The sequence below is a fragment of the Abramis brama genome, assembly GCF_963993115.1.
Source record: "Abramis brama genome assembly, chromosome: 1".
NCBI lineage: Eukaryota > Metazoa > Chordata > Actinopteri > Cypriniformes > Leuciscidae > Abramis > Abramis brama.
The window spans coordinates 41,301,258-41,318,107 of NC_139963.1; the positions used below are offsets into that span (position 1 = coordinate 41,301,258).

General features: G+C 35.7%; 2 protein-coding genes across 12 annotated transcripts in view; one reads left to right on the forward strand and one right to left on the reverse strand.

Annotated features, from left to right (window-relative positions):
• Positions 1 to 503: 503 nt before the first annotated feature.
• Positions 504 to 13,044, reverse strand: ccp110 (centriolar coiled-coil protein 110). 5 transcript variants are annotated; one of them, XM_084118494.1, is made up of 15 exons: positions 13,019 to 13,044; positions 10,038 to 10,218; positions 9,671 to 9,799; positions 6,666 to 7,620; positions 5,659 to 5,780; positions 5,212 to 5,365; positions 3,979 to 4,029; positions 3,787 to 3,884; positions 3,581 to 3,697; positions 3,024 to 3,125; positions 2,821 to 2,937; positions 2,617 to 2,684; positions 1,358 to 1,420; positions 1,151 to 1,213; positions 504 to 680 (listed from the first exon to the last, which is right to left on the reverse strand). In XM_084118494.1, the coding sequence occupies exons 2-15, from the start codon at positions 10,182 to 10,184 to the stop codon at positions 608 to 610; spliced, it is 2,259 nt and encodes a 752-aa protein (XP_083974620.1). In that variant the 5' UTR covers positions 10,185 to 10,218; positions 13,019 to 13,044; the 3' UTR covers positions 504 to 607. The 5 variants fall into 5 exon arrangements, with proteins under 5 accessions (XP_083974620.1, XP_083974619.1, XP_083974621.1 ...); XM_084118493.1 differs by lacking the exon at positions 13,019 to 13,044 and adding an exon at positions 10,465 to 10,764; XM_084118495.1 differs by lacking the exons at positions 3,979 to 4,029; positions 13,019 to 13,044 and adding an exon at positions 10,465 to 10,764.
• The window catches only part of sun1b (Sad1 and UNC84 domain containing 1b), a 35,162-nt gene continuing 29,900 nt past the window's right edge, over positions 11,589 to 16,850 (forward strand). For 2 of the 7 annotated variants that reach the window (XM_084117880.1, XM_084117882.1), the window contains exon 1: positions 11,589 to 11,862. Coding sequence is in view for 3 of the 7 variants with exons in the window: in XM_084117877.1 (XP_083974003.1) it covers positions 14,128 to 14,139 (12 nt within the window). In the remaining 4 variants the exon portion in view is untranslated. Of the gene's footprint in view, positions 11,879 to 13,854; positions 14,140 to 16,850 lie in introns of those variants that run through there. The other 5 variants (XM_084117877.1, XM_084117883.1, XM_084117879.1 and 2 more) reach the window with 4 other exon arrangements.

Consider the following 16,850-nt stretch of genomic DNA (forward strand, 5'->3'; position numbering starts at 1 on the left):
ACTCTGATTGGCTGTCAATGTTTTTATCGTTCATCAAAAGTGATTCCAACTATTTAATTTCTCTATGCTGTTATTGTTATAGCTGTGGTAATATTTAGAAACAATTATAGTTTGAAATTGTTATAGTTATCATCCTTGATGTGAACGGGCCTTAAAGGGATAGTTCGCCCAAAAATGAAAATTCTGTCATCATTTACTCACCCTCAAGTTGTTTCAAACCTGTATGAATTTCTTTTTTCTGCTGAACACAAAAGAAAATGTCGGTAACCAGACAGTTGCTGACTTCCATAGTAGGAAAAAAAAATACTATGGAAGTCAATGGGGTCCATCAACTGTCTGGTTACCGACATTTTCTTTTGTGTTCAGCAGAAAAAAGAAATTCATACAGGTTTGAAACAACTTGAGGGTGAGTAAATGATGACAGAATTTTCATTTTTAGGCGAACTATCCCTTTAACTCTATATTCACACATGCAGTTGTAGAATAATGTAAGGAAATAAATATCAATGAATGACATTTAATAATCATGATTCAATGAGATGGCAAGCAGGAGAGTATCTTTAAATGAATCTCTATGATTAGCACAATATTATTTTTCATGTCCAGATCAACCCAGTGAATGCTGTTTCTTCAGCCTCTCCGAACGCTGAACTCTCTCCTCCGGAGTCTTCTTGTAACTCCTGAAACACATACAAAATTTGTATTTATATGTTTTCTATTGCAATATTGCACCTAATATTGATGTATTATATTTGAACATTCAAATTGTTTCATTCGATGTGAACTCAATTAGTTTGAAACGTGGTTTTGCATATTTATACAATGCATTCCCTAAAACATACTGGGTTTGTTTTAAGGCTACTTTCATACAGAGTGATTCTTTGTAATATAATACAGTGATATTTTGATCACACTTCAGTTGACTAAATGACTGCATGAGATCCTGCCAAATGCATTTACAAATAAATGCAGCCAATTTTAAATGTCAGGTGACTCTTCTGGCAGAGGCTCCGTGGCATTTCCAGTACTGCAAGCGTCCAGCAAAGACTGAATTGAATTTCAAATTCCATCAACAACGGCGTAAAAGAAAATGGAAATGGCCAGAATAGGAGATTGCATGATCAAAGGAAGCAAAAGGTGGAGAGCTGACCCGCGGCGCAGGAGCTGCTGGCCTGAAACTGGAGCGTTCTGGCCCTGACTGGGCTGCAGGATCCTTCAACACACAGGGACAGGGAGACCGTTGGAAAGATGTACGCCGCTAGCGCACGTATATGGTGCAGAGGGCATGGTAAATGTGTAAAGTGTCTGTTTTCCCTCTGTGGGTAATGTGTGTCTATTGGAGTGTTTTTGTCTTCACCTTTTTGTCGGGGGACTCTTGGTTTTCTGAGCTCGTCTGGTCTGACCTGGAGATTCACCAACTCTGATGACAAGAACATTTTAGAGCAGATCAGGAAGTGAATAAAAATTTCAGTTAATAAATAGTAAATAAAATAAATAGCATTTTATATACTATTTTGCTATACTATACTATATTTTATATATATATATATATACTGTATATACATTTCATTTTCAACTGTGTTTTTTGTTAAAGTTGAAGGCCACATTCTATTTACCATGCATTCATTATTTATTTTTGTTACTTTTTTCATAGATTTTGTTTTTGACCTATATCTTCAACTATGAAAATATGTATGTATGTATGTATGTATATACACACACACACACATACATATTGATTTTCATAGTTGAAGATATAGGTATAATATATATATATGTATTTGTAAATATATTGTAAAATATTGAAGTAAATATATAGTAAGAATATGTATATATGTATATATATATATATATATATATATATATATATATATATATATATATATATATATGAAGAGTTCTGAAATTTCCTTCTAGAATGATAATTTTTATCAAGCTTGTATGTTTATGTTCAGTTATTTCACTTTATTGGCAATGAAAAAGACCTATTAATGGTCATTAAAGTGAAATTACTGAACTTAAACATACGAGCTTGAAAAAAATGGTAATTTTAGAAGAAAATTTCAGATGGCACTTAGAGGCTTTTGCATCTGAAGTCTTCATATATATATATATATATATATGTGTGTATATAATTTTCTTAAAATATATATCTGTTTTCCTCAATATATATCTAAAGTATATTCTATTACATATACTTAAAAAAATATTTATAAACCATTTAGTTAAAAAAAATAAAAAATGAACATCAAGTTACAGTGAAATTATAGCTTTCAAAATATATCATGACTTATCGTGATTTTGTTCCTTATATTTCTGTTTAATGGGCCGAAGGCCATAAATGTGTCACAACATGAAGTTCTGGAGTTACAACCATAAACAAAGACTTCCCATCTTTGATTCAATTCAGTCCTTTATGTCATATTAAAAAAAAGTAACACTACTATTGGATACCATCCAACAACCAATAATCTTGCCAATGTTTATGTTGTTTTGGCACCTAAATGGACCAACTGCATGTCAAATAAGTCTTTATCAGACTTAAAAGTTGCATGATATAATTGCATGATTGCATACAAAAAGTTTCAAACATAATATTGTTCTAGTACAACTCACCTTTTCTTCCTATCAAGAGATTTCTGGGTTGCAGCAGACAAAATCACCTTGGGGGGCTTTACTTTTTCCTGTATGCCAAATAAAATATTATGTGTAGCGTACTTGTCAAAACAGCAGATAATAGTTGCCAGGGATCAACACTAACCAAAACTAAATGGAAATAAACCGATGAAGATGAAAGCAAAAAGTGCAGATTGTTGTTACCATCTCTCTGAGTTTCCTCTCAGCTCTCAGATCTCGGTCTTGCTGTAGCAGAGACAAACGCTCCTCTAGTGTCATAGTGAAGAAGATATCATGAATGTCAAACAAGGCCGCGCGTAACTGTAATAGAAGCATATAAGCATATTTAGTGCCAGATCTGATGCTGTACACACGGTTCTTAAGTACCAAAGCATCAAATGTGGGACCTGAGCTCTGACGCGCTCTTGCAGAGACAGATCTTGCTCTGACAGTTGGTCGTTTCGTTGAACAGCATTAGTGCTGAATGAACGAATAAACTCCTGCGTGTCCTGAAGAAAGACACATGTAGAGAGATGATCAATCCCATGAGGGCTTTATTAGCATGCATACGAACACTATTGTGAGCCTGGATCACAAAACCAGTCACAAGTCGCACGGGGTATATCTGTGGAAATAGCCAACAATACATTGCATGAGTCAAAATTATAGATTTTTCTTTTATGCCAAAAATCATTAGGATGTTAAGATCATGTTCCATGAAGATATTTTGTAAATTTCCTACCGTAAATATATAAAACATTTATTTTTGTGAGTGAATGCAGCACAATTGCGAACATAAATGGACAACTTTAAAGGCGATTTTCTCAATGTTTCGATTTTTTTGCACCCAATGGAAAGCTTATTTATTCAGCTTTCAGATGATGTATACATCTCAATTTCCAAAAATTGACCCATGTGACTGGTTTTGTGGTCCAGGGTCACATGTTGTGCATTCTCTTCTCACTTGCACGGTTTGACGCAGGTGTTTGACTTTCTCTGTTCTCAGCAGTCGTCTGGTCAGAAAGCCCTTCACGATAGAAGTGAGGCGACACAGTGCCCTCTGCTGCTCCACTGTTATAACCTGTGTGCGACACACACCACCGAGGCTTTATCTCATAATAACATTTATTAAAGTTTATCTAATCAATACAAAAGCTTTTAAAACCCAACCTGGCTCAGCCTGTTTCTGCTCTTCCCTGTGCTGGGATGATTCAGGCCTCTCATATATATGGAAGCCTGTATTGAGGGTGAGGATGACACATCTAAACCTAAAAAGAATAGAATACCATGTTAATATATACCATGGTACGTGCATACTATATTCTTTTGATTTTGTAGTAAATGAATGGTTAAATTGTTTACCCCAAAATGACATCATTTCGTCATATTGTTCTAAATATGATTTTATTTCTTCTGTGAAACACACAAAGATGTTTAAATTCCCAACGCTCTAAAAATAACTGAAAGCTTTCTAAATGTAGTCAACCAACACATGACTGCGTCTGAGCACATGCAACTGAAAGTTTTGAATCAGTGTTATTTTAGCATTATTTATATACTATTTTAATGCTAGTTAATATTGTGAATTAGCTTTTTTTTCAATATCAGTTTTAAGTTTTAGTAATTTTATTATGTTCTTTTGTCATTTTCATCACTTTTTGTTTTTATTTCTATATAGCTGTAATTTACTTTTTATTTAGTTTAAAATATATTTATTTCATTTCAGCTTTATATATATATATATATATATATATATATACATATTTTTTATTTCAGCTTATACAGTATATATACACTGTATGTGTGTGTGTGTGTTTTATGTATATATATATATATATATGAAGACTTCAGATGCAAAAGCCTCTAAGTGCCATCTCAAATTTTCTTCTAAAATGAGCATTTTTATCAAGCTCGTATATTTAGGTTCATTAATTTCACTTTAATGACAATTAATAGGTAATTTCCATTGCCATTAAAGTGAAATAACTGAACATAAACATACAAACTTGATAAAAATTATCATTCTAGAAGAAAATATCAGATGGCATTTAGAGGCTTTTGCATCTGAAGTCTTCATATATATATATACATACATATACATATACATATGCGGTACACTACTAGTCAAAAGTTTTGGATCAGTAATAAATAAATAGCTATATATAATAGTAATATTAACCTTTATTATTTTAAATTGTAATAATATTTCACAATATTACTGTTTGTATTTTTGATTAAATAAATGCAGCCTTGGTGAGCAGAAGAGCCTTATTTTAAAAACATAAAAAATCTTACAGATCCAAAACTTTTGACTGGTAGTATATATATATATATATATATATATATATATATATATATATATATATATATATATATATATATATATACATAAAAAATACATACACACATACAGTGTATATATACTGTATAAGCTGAAATAAAAAATAAACATAAATATTAGATTTTTTCATTTATATAGCCTACATCTATAAAGCCACTGAACATTTATTTAAACACATAACGAGTCGTAATAAATGAAAGACATTGAGCTAAAATAGCTGATGTGTTTTCATCTTAAAGCCACGGCTGACATACCAATGACTGGCACAGGGTGTCGTGGTGATCTTTCTCCAGGGCTTAAAGGGCACATGATGGGGCTCAGTATAGGGTAACGTTCACACCCGTCCTCGCCCGCTACAGGACTCAGACCACCCTGACCCCTCAGTCTCCTGACCCGCTCCTCCGACTCCTGAATGAGGACCAGAGAGATCAGAATATATACAATACACACATGATGCATATCGAAGACCAGAGACTCCAAGCTGCAGTCCAGGCAAATGTTGTTTGTGAATAAATCATATTTATTCATGCATAGCAGATGTGTAACTGTTAGTATAGTTGTCATCCATGAGGAACTTAAAAGGTCCCATTTGGGTTAGGATGCCAAGGTAAATATATAGTGAACATGCGGCAATTCACAAAGGTTTGGAACAGAGCCATGTGTATATATATATATATATATATGGATATGCCAATGCTGACCTGACTGTGATGCCGTTGTTCTCTCTCTTGTTCTGCCACCAGACACGATAATCTGAAAGCATAGTCATCCTCCAGAGACCTCTGCATGTCTTCTAGAGCGTGGACTTGCCATTGCATCTCGTCTGAAACACAGGAATACACACCTGAGAGGATGCTGAAAATCTCGTCTTTACTCTCAAATGAACATTCTCCAATGGTTCTCTCAAGGGTACCATTGATTAACTCTTTATATCATGCGTATTTTGTGTCTTGAGTTGTTATAAGGTTCTTTGGAGATTAAAAAAGTTATTCTTGATGTGACATTATCGGTTCTTCATATCAGTCTTTTGGATTGTGGGTTCAAACTGAAAACTCCTTGTCGAAAAATGGATATTTTGGAGATAAAAATAATATACATTTTGGAAGCAATATACAAAAAAATGCAGTATTAATAATAATTTTATTAATATTGGGGTCTAAGAAATGTATTATTGTGGATTGTTTTGTATTATTATTATTATTTATTGTGGAAGTACTATACAGAATATGCATTGTTAATAATAGTAATTAATATTTGTATGTGATATATACACACACACACATTGTTATATTATGTTGTATATATTAAATATTTCCATACATATTTTACTCATTCTTTTTGGTTTGAGTATAATGACCCCATAAATGCATGTTAAAATAACATGTTATTTTTGTTATATGACTCTTTTTCTCATAGTATAAATGTCTCTATAATAAATTATAAAATATAATAATGTAGTAGCATTTATATTTTAGGAAGGAGGTTTTTCGCAAGAGGATCATCATATTTGGGGATCCATGGCATTAAAAAGTGTGAAAACCCCCGCTTTAAAACACCAGCACATGATGATTTTTAAAGAAACTAGACTAGAGAACTCTATGTTCTTTGAGGAACTTAAAAATGCTCAATAATATCAGGCCGTAAAACCCATTTCGGTTCTAATTTGAGTCCTTGTTTTCAATAGTGCACTCGTTTGTTCTGTTCTTACCTGCTCTCCTTTCTTTCAGCGCTGTGCTAATGACACTGTTTCCCTCAAATGATACTTTGGCATGAGAAGGAGAGTCTGGGCTGATTCCAGAGCCCATAAATGCAGCTGTGGGACTGTCCCGTGTGAAAGTCTTGCTCATTGGTGAAGGAGGAGACAGTCGAGTGTGCGTTCTCGCAGTGACCCCGGCCATAAAGCGAGGCATTCTCTCCTGGCTCCGGTCTATGAGCGGACTCTGATGGCCGGGTGACAGATGACTGTCCAGCGTGTGGCATCTCCTTCGGAACAGAGGGCTCGTGAGCTCAGGATCCACCGGAGACGTTTTGGAGTGGTCATCATATCGACCCATACTCGCATGTTCCACTACGAGCAGCTTCCTCTCCTGCGTCCCGATTGTTTTTACTTCCTGTGGCCTTGCATTGGCTGTATTGTTTGGTTGGTTGGGGTTGTCAGGGAAAGAGAAGAAGATGTTGCCAGCAGAAATGGGACGAGGACGCCCGCGATGGGGTCTTAAACTGACATTTAGAGCAGATTCTGGACTTATTAGGTTATTAGGAGAGGTCTGATTAGGCGGGGGAATATAACAGGGTAAACCAGAGACAGTCCCGTCCAGAGAAGTGCCGTTTTCTTTATCAAACGGGATTTTGGTGCCGGTGACCTTTGGTCCCTGTTTACCTTGTTCTTTTTCAATAAATTCCCGTGATTTCTTCAGTAGGTTCTGCAGACAAACTCCTTCTGTGTCAGTTTCCTTCTCTTTTTCCTCCATGGCTTTTCTTCTCATAAGTCCAGGGAGCTCAGCTGGAGGGGTCACTGCTGGCTTATTAGATAAAATGTAAGGCTCAGTGGTCCCAGTAGGTGTAAGATGTGCAGTATCAGTAAAACCATTCCTGCAGTCAAATTTTGGAGAAGGAGACAAGCACTGCTCTGAAGGCTTTGGTACGTCCAATATTTTTGGTGCCTATAATGCAAGAAGATATGAAAGCAGGGGTGTCACTAGACCCATTTTAGGATTGCTTTAGCCTCCCTAAATTTCCACCAAGCCCCCCTAAAAATTAGCGATTAACTATATGTACATTAATTCGTGATCGCATCTGTCCCCTTTAAAGGGATACTCCACTTTTTTTGGAAATAGGCTCATTTTACAACTCCCCCAGAGTTAAACAGTTGAGTCTTACCGTTTTCGAATCCATTCAGCCGATCTCCAGGTCTGGCGGTACCACTTTTAGCATAGCTTAGCATAGATCATTGAATCGGACAGGACCATTAGCATCTCTCTCAAAAAAATGACCAAAGAGTTTCGATATTTTTCCTATTTAAAACTTGACTCTTCTGTAGTTACATCGTGTACTAAGACCGACGGAAAATGAAAAGTTGCGATTTTCTAGGCTGATATGGCTAGGAACCATACTCTCATTCCTGCGTAATAATCAAGAAACTTTGCATGTTTCTTGACGCAGCGCCTGAAAATAGTCCCCAGCTCGGTAACTTCCAACAATGACTTTCCAAGTTTGTCTAACCTATTAGACCTATTTTCAGGCGCTGCGTCATATTACGCCTGCTGCACCCATGGTTTTGAGAGAGATGCTAATGGTCCTGTCTGATTCAATGATCTATGCTAAGCTATGCTAAAAGTGGTACCGCCAGACCCGGAGATCGGCTGAATGGATTCGAAAACGGTAAAACTCAACTGTTTAACTCTGGAGGAGTTGGAAAATTAGCCTATTTCCAAAAAAAGTGGAGTATCCCTTTAAAACTCATACGAAACCAGGGGCAGGCTTTGGCTCATCCCCGTATTTAAGTCAGCGTTATTCAGCGTGTTCTTCAATCTGTAGTAGTGCATTTATTGACAGATTGTTATGATATCTGCATCTCTGTAGTTCTTTGTCATAAATGCAGTTTACATAATATGATGTGGGAGCAATTCAAGACGGTTTTCACTGTAAAATCTGGGCTTATTTAATTATGTATTATGACATTCCTTTCATCTTCATGGCTTTTTCCACTCTTGCTATACTTCATACATCAGTGCAATAGAATTGCTCAAATTTGTTATAATAGTAATTTTATAATAAATCTAAAAGCAAAATATGCAAAAAATAACTATAAAAGGGAGTAGAAATGGCAAATGAGCTATTGAGTGCTCCTCTGCAGCCATCTACTGGTTATAGTGGTCATTTTTATTTCATTTTCATGTTAAAAGTGTTTGTTTTCCACCAGGTGACAGAAATCCGTTTTCCGTTATCTCCATGAATGAAAAAATGATAAATCAAGATCTTCTTTAAAGTAAATTTTACTGCACAAATCCAGAGAGTAAATAATAGTGTTTAAATCTTTACATGTTGAAAAAAAACATGAAAAAATATTTTACTCACATATTGCCAATCTAGACAATTACAGTAATATAAAGTTTGTCTATATTCTTAATGAATATGAATGAATATTAGCAGGTTATTTAAAATGATTAGAAATTAATTCAATATTCAGGGATTGACTTGATTGTGTAGAACCTTCATGCCAAGTATACCAACAATATATTAAATTATTTTCTTTTTTTATTACCAATTATTTTCATAAACAATTGGTGGCTGAGCCTCTCTAATATTGAAATCCTAGAATCACCCCTGTATGAAAGTAAATTCAATCAATTATTGTGAATAAGCAGTATATATATTTTTTCATAGTTGAAGGTATAGGTTAAAAAAAAAAAGTCTATACATAAAACGGGAAAAAAAAGGAAAATAAATAATGAATGCATGGTAAAAAAAGGTGAAATGATATACAGTCTCTATTAACAATAATAATAGTATATAAAGAAATTATATATATATATATATATATGAATTTTCATAGATGAATATCTGGGTAAAAAAAACAATAAAATCTATGTGTAAAAGGAAAAGAAATCAGTTTTCTAATTTATTAGTTTCGAAATTTATTTGTGATTATAAAAATAAATAAATCCGGGACATAAAAGTACCTGTTGGGCGAAGAAACACTTATTTTCTTACCTTATTGGTCCAAAGAATGGCCTGAATCTGATTGAGGAGGTTATTGTTATAATGAATCTGTCTGTCTGCCTCCATTTGTGACGCTCTTTTCCTGTATTCAACCATCTCCCTTCTTTGTATCTCGCTTAGCTGGAAACACAATATGCAAAAACTTTCAAATAATATGAATCATAATTAGACAATTGAAAGGGAGACAATACTCTATTTTTTGAATGTGTAAACCAAACTTAGGCTGAATGTTATAATTATTACTGTTATTAATGCTCTTTATTATATTTTACTGTGCTAACTCTTTCTTTTGCTTTTGAAAGTTTATCATATCATATGTATTGCAGTCGCACTCTGTAATATAAATATAAATACTCACAACAGGAGACAGAAGTGGCCTGCCATGGAACCGCATGAGAGAGTGCGCCACCCCTCGCGCAGGTGCGGTACTGCAGCTCATTTCGTGCATCATTTCCGACTGCAGTTCAGACAGAATGCGTGCGCAGAATCCCTCATAGCTGTCCATGTTTTCTTACAGCGGTCTGCACAACTGGAACAGTCTACATATTGAAACGTAAACGTTAGTGCACGTGTTATATGTCGTTTATTGTCGTTCATTCGGTCAGATTGAGCTGTCACAGGCAGCAGTCACGTTAGCTAGTAATGCAGGCTTTTAGATTCGGATTTTAAACAGATTCTCAACAATGCTATCTATCAATCGCTCCGCATTCCACTGCTCTATCCTCTGATGTATTTGCTAACAGATAATCACGCACAGATGTTAAAATCTCAGCATCAGCACCTACCTTTATATCGCAATGCAGGATGGAGCTTCTGTTTGAATAAATGATAAAAAAAAGTGTATCAGAAAAAGGCTTTCCTCTACCACAGATGTGACTGTAACTATGATGTCGCTGTGCTGATGTTTATGTTGGACGTACAGATGCAAATCGCGTAATCGTTTCCTGTTTTGTCCGTAATTACGTTGAGAATGATAACGAAGCTAGTTATTTACTATATAATCACATGACGAAGGTCATAGTGTGTCCGCAGGAGATGGATTTAATATCCTAGACCTCTAGCCTAGCTGTCCCTCACCAGGGTCTCTTGTGTGTGTGTCTGTCATATGGTCTTCATCATCAGCACCGCCCCGTTCACTCACCGTCATCTTGTCCATTCACTTGGACGTAAAATCAAAGGAAGATTCCTTCAGATACATTTTTAAGATACAGATGTGATTCATATCTGCATCATATTTTACTGCAGCAGTCCTTTAAATTCACTTTACTCCTAATTTGATCCACAGAAAATAAAATAATTCCGCAAATAGACTATGCTTTAATTATAATTTCAATAATGAATAAATAAATAAATAGGCTAAATAAATAAAGTTCGTTTAAAATAAGGAGGTTCCCTGTATAGCAAAACAAATATTTATGTAATTCCTGGAGTTATTTATGAGGAAACTGAAAAAATAAATATTAATGATTTATTTATTTATGTATTTATTGATTTTTACTTTGCTTGGAGAGAAAATCGCACATAATTTATTAGCCTAATTAGGCCTACGTATATTTATTAATAATTTATATATTGTATATATCATTATATTGCACGTATTATATATTATCTATTAATTATTATTACTTGCAATTATTTCAAAAGCCAAAACAGGGAACGGTGTGACGTTCTCACTTAATTACATTTTTAAACATACGATATTATTTATTCCACTGTAGTAAAATCTAACAATTGCTAGAAAAGGTTAAAAAAAACAAGCATGTAAAGTTACTGTTAATAAGCCATACACAACAGTAGAACTGTTCAAATAAAAATTATATATAGGCTATTTAATAAAATGTTTTATCGTAAGGACTGTCATGCGCGTCAGTTGGTGTGGGCGTGGCTTCCTTCGCTGCGCGCGCCAGTCACTCGCCGCTCAAACTCACTGGTCTGTGTCCGTGTGGACGGACATCGCGGAGGCGTCGCGTTAAACTTCACTGTTTACTCGTGTTTTACTTAGAGACAGACAGTGAACTGGAACTGGAAGCGGTTCTCACAGAAATCGTTTGGGTCGTCGATTTCCAAGCTCATTATAAGTTAACCGTTTGTATTTGAAGGACTCACCACCAACAACAAACCAGTGGACTTTGACAACTGCCACCGCCTGGGTGAGTTTGCAGAAGTACCTCGGGAAGAAGAAGGTAAATCAACCAAACAGTAAGCTATTTGATTACACTGACTCATTTCTATAAAGGATTGTGGGTATCTGACAGTTTTAAATGATAATGAACAAACAGAGACGTCTTTAAAGTATTTAAAATAATTTAATCCTACTGTACGTTACCTAAAGTTATATTAAAAGGGCAATTCACTGTAAGTAGATATCAAATTAGTGTATAACAGCATTGTATCGCAGTTTACTTTAAAATCACGTGTGTTCCCTAGAAGAAGTGGGCTTGAATTATGAGCTATAAGGCGTTAACTCCACCCTGAACGCTCATTGATTCAGTCTTCAAATATGTATAACCGTGATCTGCTTTAACGTCTCTGCACCAGTAGTCTAGTAAATGACCAGTAGGTGGCGCTGTTGCATCGCGTATGTGGCTTTGAGAGTGTATTGAGGAGTAGTTGCTAAATAAAGTCATGCAATATCACCAAGAGACCCATAAATCTTATTTTGTTGTAGTTTACTTTACAGAGGGCATATTGAACCTTTGAATTGTTTCACAAGTTTCTCTTGTTAATGAGATGAAAATATGCAAGCATTGTATGGGACGAGTCCAATTTTTTAAAAGAAATGAATAGGAGGTTACAGTTGTTGTGTATCTGCTCTAGATGCAAAATGCCTGCAGAGCATTTGTGTTTCTTGGCACTAAGAAACAATTTGACCACATATGTTGAGTAAGATCTTTTGCATCTGCTGTAACTGTTTTTGCACTGCAATGTTTTGCATCTGAATTTGTCTTTGGGGATCAATAACCAGTATGTCCTCCTGGCCTATTGTGTTTTTGCAATTTTCTGACTGATTTGTATGGCTTTTAGAGACATTGTGTGTTAACTGGAGATCCTATTCCCATTTTGAGTCAGCTTTTTCGGATTGCTTTGCTTAATATTGCAAGACTTGAGGTTTTCTGTTTCGGAAATGAAGCTAATTGTGTAATGGCTGCTTTTAAACTTTGGCACAGAGTGGATTGATAAAGAAAATTGGATGAATTAAAGGATTAGTTCACCCAAAAATGAAAATTATCCCATCATTTATTCACCCTCAAGCCATCATAGGTGTACGACTTTCTTCTTTCAGATGAACACAGTTGGAGTTATATTAAAAAATAGCTTTATAATGGGAGTGAATGATACCTTGTTTTTTGAAGCCCCAAAAAGCGCATCCATCCATCATAAGAGTAATCCATAGGGGGTTAATAAAGGCCTTCTGAAACAAAGCGATGTGTTTGTAAGAAAAATATCCATATTTATAACTTAATAAATAATCACTGGCTTCCAGTAATGGCCATACGCGACTTACGGCGGAAGAGTGACCTCTGACCCGACATAACGTGGGACAATTCACTCCCATTATAAAGCTTGGAACAGCCAGGATATTTTTAATATAACTCCAGTTGTGTTCGTCTGAAAGAAGAAAGTCATACACACCTATGGCTTGAGAGGGTGAGTAAATTATGGGATCATTTTTGGGTGAACTAATCCTTTAATCTCATCAGTCGGTCTATCAATATGTGAGTCAGTGGCAAATAAAGAGATAATAAAAAATCTTATTTTAAAACTTTTTCAATTTGACTTGACTTGATAATGTGTTAATCTATAAATTGCATTTTTAATATTTTGTATGCATATTTTGACAGTGATTTGTGCGACAAAGTAGCCTACCTCATGTGAAAGTGATAAAAGTCGGATTTAGATTGTTATTTAGAATTAAATTAGCCTTTTAATCGTAAAGATTGGCCAACAAGCTCTGTTTCCATTTGTACAGTCTATTTTTTTACTCCAAATGCTCGTATTTACTGTATTTACGTCGCTTTAGGCTGAAGTGAATGTGACAGCTTTACGGACGGGCCCATCTGAATCCTTATATCCAATGCTGAGTGACGTCGAGCCGGAAGGCGTGACTCTCGTGTTTCCACCAATAGATTCAAAGTATGTCGTTGATTGACAGTTGAGCCTGGAAAATAGGAGGAACGTTTGTGCGACTTTATCCGTCTGGCTTTACTCTGTTATGGAAGCCATTTTGGGATTTTCCTAGTAGTAATTGTGAGTCAAGCACGTAACTTTTATCTATTCCCACAAAGATCGCGGAATTTGGATCGGGTGTTTGGATACATAGTTATTTCTATTTTGTTTTGTTTACATTCCCGTCGAGATGCGCCACACATTTTGCGCATCCTTGAACTGGATTGTCATTTCTGAACGGGACTATCTTCAAAACAACAGGAGATTATAGAAACAAACTGATGGTCAAACTGGCAAGTGCTGGAATATTTTGATGTCGTTTATGATTTCATTCAAACATTATGGACAGATACGTTGATATTTCACGCGTAATATACAGTCCTTGGTGGACAGTCAGTGAAGCTCCTTTCTTTCCAAACTCTTGACAGAAAACATGGCCCTGGATTAACTGTCATACACGCAACCAGGGCTTTATTTATATATGATTTATGTTGTTATATTCTACGTTTTCAAATTTAAACAGTGCTGAAGTGCGCAGAAACCCTTTACGCGTTCAGATACAGAATCGCGCTGCTACAGTGTTGCAATTCAAAGCTGCGTGTCAAAACCCAGTGAGCTTCATCTGGATAGCATCGCACACTCATTCTAAACAATGAAGTCCATTCGCTTTTTACGACATCGAATCGAAAGTTAGGCTACATGATATACAAATACGAGTTTATTATTCGCATGTTCATTACGCGTTTCGTTGTAACGAGTTGTTCAACACTGTTGTCTAGGTAGACAGCGCACTAGTTTTTGATACGCAACCAAATGTTGCGATCCCAAATGTTGCAGAGACGTCAAATCTGGAGAGTTGTGCGCTATCATGTTTATAAATGCAAATGCTCCTCTTCCACTAGTGATAAAGATGCAAAAGCACATGAAGGTGTGACTAGGTCAAGATAGAGACTTAAATCCTTTTTTTGTTTGTTTTTGTCTGCCTAATGCACAAAGAAAGGAGCTCGTGGTGTTCACCATTGACTTGTTTTATTGCACTATTAGTGGCATGTCATGCTTGGAACATAATTGCTTATTGGGCTTGTGAAATGTGTGTTTAGAGAAGAAAAATAGGTGGGAAATTTGGGGATGTTCAGCCTGTCTCTTGGGTATTGGAGAGGGGTTTTCTAGATCTCCTCTGGTTTTGAGAATGACAAGACATGCAGTTAGAGGAAAGGTAAACAAAATGAACAAGATATTTGACTTTCGGTACTGTAATTAAGCATATGAATATTTTCTTAATAGTGTTCTGTTTGTTCAGATGCTTTATTCAGCACTTTGAAAAGGACCAGGACAGTTTGGATCCATTTGATTTCATGTCAACCTGATAATGAGTTTAGTAAGTTGAAAGTTAAACTCTAAAGCTCTACTAGTCTATTAGATAACTAAACAAAGTATTCAATTAGGGATAGTGCATAAACCATGCAAAACTAAGGAATTTTTAAATTGTGATCAAAGCTGAGCTTTTACTGTAAATCTCAGTAACATATATATCGTCGCTGTCTGGCGGAATCCTTGTATCTCCAAAACCATTATTTTTCAGGAAATTAAAAAAACTGCATATTTTTTTAATTATTAAACATTGTATCGTTAAAGTTGGTATTATAACTTATATTGCTATCATATACTGTTGTATACCAACATTAACACAACATTTACCCAAAATCATGTTTAATCGGAGATACGAGATTTATGACTTGGGAGCAGGGAGATACTAGCCTGGCTCCGCCCTCCTGCGTACTTCCGCTCAATTTCATTTTCCTTCAGTAACTCCGTCTGGGATTGTGGTGTATTCTTTGGTTTTCTCCGATCAATTTTTAACCGGTCCAATCAGCGAACAGAGGGAGTGGCTGAGAACGATGACATTGAGATCGTGCGCTAGTGTGAGTTGACATACGTCACGACCAAAAGTTAGCGATTGGTTATGGCAGATCCAGAGTGACTCTGGTCAGATCCAATAGTTTTAAACTTCAACAGAGTACCCACCTACAAGGAAGTTAACGCTTGTCAATGGAGAGAGGCCAGACTCTCTGTACAAATGAAATGTACGAGAGTCTGGTAGAACCAGGCTAGGGAGATACGAGGTTACGCTGTCATTGATTAGAATGGTACGGACACAGACGTCGCTGCTGCCAGCAGTGTTCATCAAAGTCTGCGGTCACGATGAGCCTTTTGACAAGAGATAAGGCTTTAAGAGCTATTCATATCTAATGATTGTGGTTACATACATCTTCCTAAACTCTATTTAAAGGTTTAAGAGCTATACGTGAAGCAGAACAAAAAAACGATGAGGTAACTAGGCTGTCTAATAGGCGGAAATTTGCCTAATCTGCACGCAAATTTACCGTGGCTCACAGGCTTCCTTCTGCACCAAAGCATTACAGCAATTGATTTTTAACAAAACAAGCCTACTCAAATGTATCTAACCTAACTATTTTCACTCGTTATTGTCTAAAAAAACAGACAGAGTTATGCAATGATAGGCTTACTGGCGCCAGTAACGTTAGACAGACCCTTTTTCTCCCATAAATAAAACCTGCTACTTGGGGTATTTTACATGCACAGTGCCAACTTCGAGTCAGTAAAATAATAATAAAAACAATAATTTAATGCTGGTATCCAAAACATTTATTTCAATTCAAGTATTATATTAGATACATTTTAAAACAATGCACACGTATAATAAGCCTAGTAGTAATAAGCCTATAATACGTAGACATTTAAAATACATCAATAACTGATATCATAGTTTAACACAGATAAAATCAGAGTTAAGGCTTGCTTTACGTGTTGCTCGACGAGGATTTCTTATCGTTGCAACATTCAATCCTGAGGAGACAAAATGCCGGATTATGCCGCGTAAGCTCCCGCCGCGGAGTGAAGAAGAGGTGGAGTTACGAGGATTCTCAGACAGTTGAAGTGTCCAATGGAGTTACGAGATTTGCTCTCAAGCTATTTTCAACAC

What these genes read in the sequence shown, in the direction of transcription:
- ccp110 (XM_084118494.1), bottom strand. Translation starts at nt 10,184, where the DNA reads ATGGACAGCTATGAGGGATTCTGCGCACGCATTCTGTCTGAACTGCAG. An exon ending in GCTGAAAGAAAGGAGAGCAG is followed by an intron (nt 5,781 to 6,665) that starts GTAAGAACAGAA and finishes CCTGTGTTTCAG; the next exon opens with ACGAGATGCAATGGCAAGTC. An exon ending in AACAACGGCATCACAGTCAG is followed by an intron (nt 5,366 to 5,658) that starts GTCAGCATTGGC and finishes GTCCTCATTCAG; the next exon opens with GAGTCGGAGGAGCGGGTCAG.